Source organism: Poromitra crassiceps, assembly GCF_964638095.1.
Source record: "Poromitra crassiceps genome assembly, chromosome: 5".
NCBI lineage: Eukaryota > Metazoa > Chordata > Actinopteri > Beryciformes > Melamphaidae > Poromitra > Poromitra crassiceps.
In genome coordinates, this window is record NC_139642.1 from 11,634,890 (window position 1) to 11,642,431 (window position 7,542).

The following is a 7,542-nucleotide window of genomic DNA, read 5'->3' on the forward strand; positions in this document are numbered from 1 at the left end:
AGAGTTCCCGATTGTTACTGAGCACACAAAGATCTTTGTCGTCTGTTCAAATGAAACTTCACATTCAAGTCCTTATAATGTATAAATACTATATAAAATGGCTGAAAAAGCAAAGTGATACCCTTCATTCAAGTCCCCTTTTAGCTTCAACAACCCACAAGGGGAAACGGTTTCTCAGTTCTGCTTTTAGGCGACCTTAGAATTTTTTCTATAATTCAATATTTTTTTTAAGTTATATTAACTTGGAAAAGTTTTGTCTTTTCCTAGCTGCCTAGATTAGTGCAATCCTTTATACAGTACATCAGACCAAAAATAAATCCAAAAATCCAAAACCCTGATCTCCCATTTGTTCCACTGCTGTGACCTAAAGAAGACACACACACACACACACACACACACACACACACACACACACACACACACACACACACACACACAAGATATTGTGTGTTGTCATAGGAGTCTGGTCTCCTTGAGCACTCTGTTGACAGCGAGGATGAGGCGGCTGCAGTAGGTCAACACCCGGCCGTCATAAACCAGCTTGTCTACTGTCAGCTCATTTTGAGGTACCCTGAATGGAGGTCTGGAGAGGAAGCAAAAGTACAACAGTTACTTAACAGTAAAGGATGAATTCATAAAACTCTAAGGTAACAGAATAACGGGATGCAAAATCACAGTAATTTTCCCTGATTCATAAATCTTTGTGCATGCATCGAGTACATACATACATAACACCTGTCATTCCGACACAGACCATAATACAGTTACCGTAAAACTTCAATTAATAGCCCTGGCGTTTATTTACCAAAATATGTAGCCAGACCCTGCGTCCATATGGGACTCGACTTTTAATTGAAGTTTTATGGTATGCACCTCATATGATTGGAATAGGACAACCTGCCTTGTATGGTACATGCGTGCTACGTCGATGTTGACCCAAAGCAGACCCTTTTTTGAGTTCAGCAGTCCGTGGACGGTGGGGGTGAACACAGCTCTGGGGTTGACGATGATCTTGAAGTTGCTGTCCATTCTAGTGGGTTCGCGGTACAGATGTGCCAGGATGTTCACTCCGGAGACACCGGGCCAGCTGGACCAGCAGCTGCTCTGTGGGTGCTGAGGGGTGTTGGAGGTGGGAGGAGGCAGCTTGACGGTGTTGGGAAAGACGAAGTTCTCAAACATGTAGCCCACGTCGACACCGTGTTCCTGCTCCAGCAGAGGGAGCAGCTCCCCCCAGCTGGCAAAATAATGTTTTTTTTTCTTAATTAAAGGTCTGGTGTTTTTTTAAGGCATTTGATACTGTCACCAAATCCTATGAAAATAACAATATCAGCAATGCATTTTCTCTACTAACATTAGTTTCCGACTTTGCCGATACCATAGAAAACCTCCCTCTTTTTCACAGCTTATCTCTGATCTCTACACAGCCTTTTATATCTACAACACATGCCATATACACCCACAGATTCATTAGGGGTGGGGAAAAATCGATACAGCATAGTATCGCAATATTTTGTGTGGCAATATATCGTATCTGTCATGGCAACTGGGCCTTGTGTCTTTAATGCTCTATCTGTGCAGTAGAAATGATTGAAGTGAGATGAGCAGACTGGAAACTTGATCTCATTAGATAAAACAGATTTTGACCAAATTTTTTCCTTTGGGGACATAATTAGCCATTTAAAAAAATCACAATACTGTATATCGCAATAGTATTGAATTGTGGATATGTATTATGATAATATCGTGGGCATTTGGTGATTCCAACATTCACACATGCAGACTGGTGGAACTGAGTATCGAACCACCGACCTTCTGATGAGTGTACAACCCGCTCTACCTCCTGAGCCACAAACGCAGATGAACAAGTTCTTCATTACTCCGGGAATCTTTTTTCACTGCTACGGAACGCCTTTACTGAGATTGAAAATGGGTTTACAGTCTGCTTCTTTTTTTTTGTTGCACCGGCTACATGCGCGATGGAAGAGACTTGTTCAAAAATATTGCTGATTTTGTTATTTTCATCTGATTTGTGGATGGTAAGAAATGCATTAAAAAAACACCAGGCTTATCCTTGAAATCTTTTCTCTTTCTCTGTCTCATTTGACATTTTGAGCCAGCAGGAAATAAATCTGCTGGATTGTTTTAAAGCACAAAAGGAGATTGCTTTGTGGCACAAAATAGGGAAGAGGCACTGTTTTTCCAGGGCAACATCTTCTATGTGACAGGAAACCACAAGGTTTATGGGAAATGTGGTCTTAATTTTGAGAAACACTCGCACTAAAAATACCTGTAGTGTGAGATAGCGGCTATCATCTTGATAATGACCTATTTGGTTACGGTAGGAATACAAAGTAAAGATTCTACAACAGCTTTAAGATAGCCGATATCTTATCTTCAGGGTTTGGAACAATATTCTAGTCAGCAATCAACTTGAAAAGTTAAAGGTACAGTTTTATAAATGGTGTCGTATTTTGGAACAAAACTCTGAAGTAGAGAACACTACCTGTCCACTGACTGGGGCAGTATGAGCTCATCGATGTCATGCAGGGCCAAGTATTTGGTCTGGTACATGTATCTGTAGGCACAGTCATTGAGAACAGGGATCTGGCCGTAGTAGTGGAGGTCGCCAGGACTGGATTCAGGCTTCCAACTGTGAGATACATTCAGAAGTTTGGATATAGACCAGGGAATCACCTCCAAAAGGCCTGGGAGGGAAAGTGGAACAATCAAATTGTTATAATTATTTAGTAACACACACTTACCCAACCAAGGAATTTTTAGCTTTCAATGATCAGAAAATACTATGGTTTTGTTTTTTTACTTTGAGATTGTTCGGGGATCAGTAGGGCCAGCTATGGATATTAGCATATGATATTCAATAACTTGTGAAATTATGAATATGACACTTTTTTAAATGATTGACGAGGTTAACGATACCTTGGGGCACCACTCTCTAAACAGAGATGAACCCAACCTGAAATGTCAAATTAATCAATGTATCAAATTAGCTGTTCGCTGATCAATCTCAGCGGTTGGATGCCACTGTACATTTATGAGCCAACAGTGAAGCAAAGCAGCAGTCATTACAACACACACACACAATGACCACAGACATATGTCTCTCTAAATATAGAATAGTCTTTGGTCTCATGGTCATGAATGAGTTAAAGCACACGCTATACTCCACCTGTGCTTGTGTAGTAGTCCAGTAGCCTCTGTGTGTCTGGGCTGCAGCTGGTCTTATAGACGACCACTCTGCTCACTCCCAGGATCTTCAGCATTTCCAGACTCTGGACCAGCTAAAAGGGTCACTTTTCATGGTTAATCACTGTCACACCTTTGTTACAGGCATTCCAGGCATTTAGCACAGTCATAAGCATTTTATTGTTGCTCTTGAGCAGTCAAATACATTCAAGTCCCTTATTGCCACAACCAATAGCAAGTAAGAGCCATGATGCATGGCATTAGATCAATCAACTATTGAACGGTTTCAGGTTCTCAGTCTTGGTGGTGCAGCTAATCCTGGGTGATGTTTTTTTTTTCTTACAACGCCATTCAGTCGTCAACAGAGTTCCATCGCCATGGGACACCCCAATACATAATCCGGGTTGTGTTTCATTTCTTTATTTCTTTCTTTCTTTCTTTCTTTCTTTCTTTCTTTCTTTCTTTCTTTCTTTCTTGTATTGAAGATAGCTGTCCGGCCCCAAAATTTACTGTACTGGAATTTGCATATAAAAGGCGTATAGAACTTGTTCGTATAATAAGCACAATTATAGCTGCTGCGCGGTGAACTTTCCAGACCAAAAACATCATTAAAACTTGAAATATCTTTGAGATAATGTGTTTATAACCCACTCAGTACAATTCCTGAGTAGGCATAAGCACGTTTATTCTGCATCCCTCCGGGTTCAAAGTTACAACCTTTACAACCAATGACAAGTTGTGATCTCACCTTTACAACCAATGGCAAGTTGTGATCTCACCTTTACAACCAATGGCAAGTTGTGATCTCACCTTTACAACCAATGACAAGTTGTGATCTCATTGAGCTACTTGAGAAGTAGTAGGAAAATCAGAGGAGGCTTCACACTATGACTTGACCAACGACGCATTATGTAATAACTGCCCATTATGTAATAAAATCTCAAAATGTAATAAAACGTCACTTTCAATATGTAATAACGACGCATTATGTAATAACATGCGCAATATATAATAGATCGCCTGAATGCAATATGTAATAAAGTTTGACACATTTCGTAATAAATGTATTACATATCGCGCAGATTATTAGATAATGCGGGGGTTGCACTTTTTTCAGGCTGCAAATGAAGTGATGCATTATGTAACAAAATTAGAAAATGCACTGACATCATTTGACACTGAAGTATAGCTTTACTGTGATTTATTCAGATAAATCAAATAAATACCGTAATTCTTCCAATAAGCGTTTTTTAGAATAAATACGGTATTTTGCACTGTATGTTTTTGTGTTGACTAAATTCAGTCACTTACGGTAATGACGTTGTTTTGGAGGAAGTCAGGCGGAAGTTTCATCCTGTCAGACAGTTTTATATTTTATATATACTGTACATGCCGTAACCGACATGTTTCAAGTAGCCTATGCATACCGCATTGTTTAATGCTAGGGATTCCTGTAGGCAACGTGCTGAGACGCTGTCTAACCAGGAGCAGTGGGCAACTTACGCTAACGTAGCTCAGTTGTGCCTTGTAAAAGTGCATTTCTCTCAGCGGAACAGCGATCATAAATGCAGTATAGATTATACCCATTATACTGGACATGTATTGGAAACTTGGCGTCTACCTACTATTTGATAAGTCTCCTTGTTTTGTCTAACGCTAGTGCTGCAGTGCTGTTTGTTTGGTTGGCGTTAGCTTGGTAGCTAGCTACGTTAGCGTGCCTTCTGCTTTGCTGGGAGTGTCTGGCAAGCGAGACTAATAACGTTGCTATGACTTCTTTCCAATGAAACACAAACAACTGAATGTGTGAGCGGTAGGCTAATGTTACTTGTTTAAAATATGGTATGGCTGTTTGGCAGAGGAAGAAGAGGAGAGCAATGAACTGATACAGTAGTTGGATGATGATGATGATGATGATGGCGATGAAGACGAAGGCTATCAATTGTTTTCGTTCATTCCAGTCCATTGTACAATACTAGGCATGTTCAAAACTGCCTGTACCTACCCTCTTGTGTGTACTAAGTACTATCTCACTGGTTTAAATAAGCAATTTGATACTTTCCATTTTTGCTGAGCAGGCATTTATGTTCAAAAAATAATAATCGCCTGGCTCAATTATGCCCAAATGGAAATAACCGCCTGACTCTAATTGCCGCCTGGTCTTCCTTTTACCGCCTGGTCCAAATTGCTTTAGCATAATAAGCGCCCGGGCTCTTGTTGGCAGAATTACGGTAAATAAATATATTTGACCATAAATGCAACAGACTGTGTATTATGTTTAATATGTTTGTGTAAAGGGCAATCTGATGATGCAAATGCAAAAGTTTGGTGTCGATTGAACCAAAGATTGTGAGAGGAGATCATTTTAATTAGTTTTACAGTTTTTGCAAAAAAAACTGTGGACTTCTATTCATAATTCCTGCCAGTTTGACGTATCTGAACATTTCTGCTCACTTGGGCCTGCATTTTGGTGAAACTTGCAAAGCCGTAGCATGTATGAATTGATTGATTTGTTATGAATTTTCAAAATTTCAGAATTTAGACGGTTGCTGATTATTGGCCCACCATTCATATGTGTGAAGTTTGGTTTATTTTCATGCATGGGAAGATTTCCTAGGAATAATAATAATAATATTAATAATATTAATATTGGCAAATACAAGAGGCTGCTTGAGCCCTAATAAGCACAATAGAGAGGCAAAGTGACCGCTTACTTCTTGCTTCAGCACTGTACCAGAGATTTTCATCCGCCATTTATCATAGACATTTTGTAAAATGCTTATAAAAAATGTTACTTGTTCAAACCAAACGGTTCAGATATATTTAGAAACAGGAGAGACCACATAGCATTTCACTCGGACCAAAACGTAAAAAACTTGCGGATTTAAAGAACATATTTTTTCTGTGACGTTTTTTTAAGTTTGGGTCAGAGTGAAATGTTCTATGGTCTCTCCCAATTCTATATATAGCTGAACCGTTTGGTTTGACCAAGTAAAACTATTTTTATAGGCATTTTAGGAAATGTATATGGGAAAATAAATGGCAGATACAAATCTTTGGTACAGTGCTGAAGCAGAAAGTAGGCGGTCACTTTGCCTCTCTATACTGCATCAATCATAGAAATACATGAAATGTATAAAGAAGAAGAGAAGAATAGTAGAAACCAGTGTTCTGTGACGTACCTGCAGAACATTGTTGAAGTTGAACATGGTGGAGAAGCAGACGGTGAAGTTGTGTGGGAAGGAGTCACTCCTTGCCTCCTGGTTCAGCACCTCCAAAAACACCTCTCCTTTATCAGAGACACCAAAGTAAAGAGCCAGAAGTAATGCTAATGTATTTGTTTGGTTATCCCGAGTGGGCAGGAATTGTCCCTCACCCAGTTGATACTCGTGTCCATGTAAACGCAGTCTAAATTGTGTTGGAGAAAACGTACAATGTGAGAGATGCAGTTGTGAACAGGGTATTGGCATTATACTGTACACCTACAATGTCTCACTTACTGTACACCTACACTGTCTTACATCAAATACAGCTGCACCATCAATTACAACAATAGACTAACGACATGATGCACTCTGACACGTGACTCTCGTCGACTCGTGACCGCCACGGCCCACTAGTGGCCCGCGGCCCACAGTTTGGGAATCACTGTATTATGGTAAATAATTATAATATATATTTTTTTAATTAACGCAAATTAATTGTGTACTTTTAAATAGTGTAGGCTACTTTTTTACTCTTACTTGAGTAATTTCCTGGACTAGTAATTTCACTATACTTGAGTTAATTTTGACTAAAGTAACAGTACTTGTACTTGAGTAGGATTTGTTTCTGAAAACATATTTCAGGCCAACCTCCAATCTGTCACACACCTTCAGAGTCAGCTGCAGCAGCAGAGGTCACAGCGATATGAGAAGGTCTCTTGCAGTCCGAGGGGAGAGGACACATGATGGTCGCTGTCCCGTACGCAAAGCCAAAGTGGTCCGAGTGGTCCCAGTGGATGGGATCACCTGCTGCGGTGTGCTGTTGCCCGTGGCAACAGAGGAGGCAGCGATAGGTCACCTTCTCACCCCTCAAAACCACAGCGATAACATGGACCTGGAGGATGAGGGAGACAAAAATTGCAATTGATTTGATTTCTATCCACCTTATTTTTGGCGGCCATTTTTGCCTGATCTGCTGATGGGTGCTTCTTCCGGTGTGATCCTCCCAGCCTTGTTGCTGACAGCTTGACACCCGTCTGGGCGAACGGAGCAAATCACTAATCAGGTCCAGCTTGGCAAAAATCTCGTCGATAAATATCCCTTTAAGAGCGCAGTGCATTCATGGGTAATCGCCTGC

At 40.3% G+C, this 7,542-nt stretch overlaps 1 protein-coding gene across 1 annotated transcript; it reads right to left on the reverse strand.

Moving 5' to 3' along the window:
- Nucleotides 1-453: 453 nt before the first annotated feature.
- On the reverse strand, nt 454-7,187 carry LOC310776304 (uncharacterized protein; the record flags this gene model as incomplete). Its single annotated transcript, XM_083636507.1, has 6 exons — nt 7,074-7,187; nt 6,384-6,490; nt 3,188-3,299; nt 2,504-2,705; nt 914-1,234; nt 454-583 (listed from the first exon to the last, which is right to left on the reverse strand). Exons 1-6 carry the CDS (start codon nt 7,147-7,149, stop codon nt 454-456), a joined length of 948 nt encoding a protein of 315 aa, XP_083492633.1. The 5' UTR covers nt 7,150-7,187.
- Nucleotides 7,188-7,542: the final 355 nt, after the last annotated feature.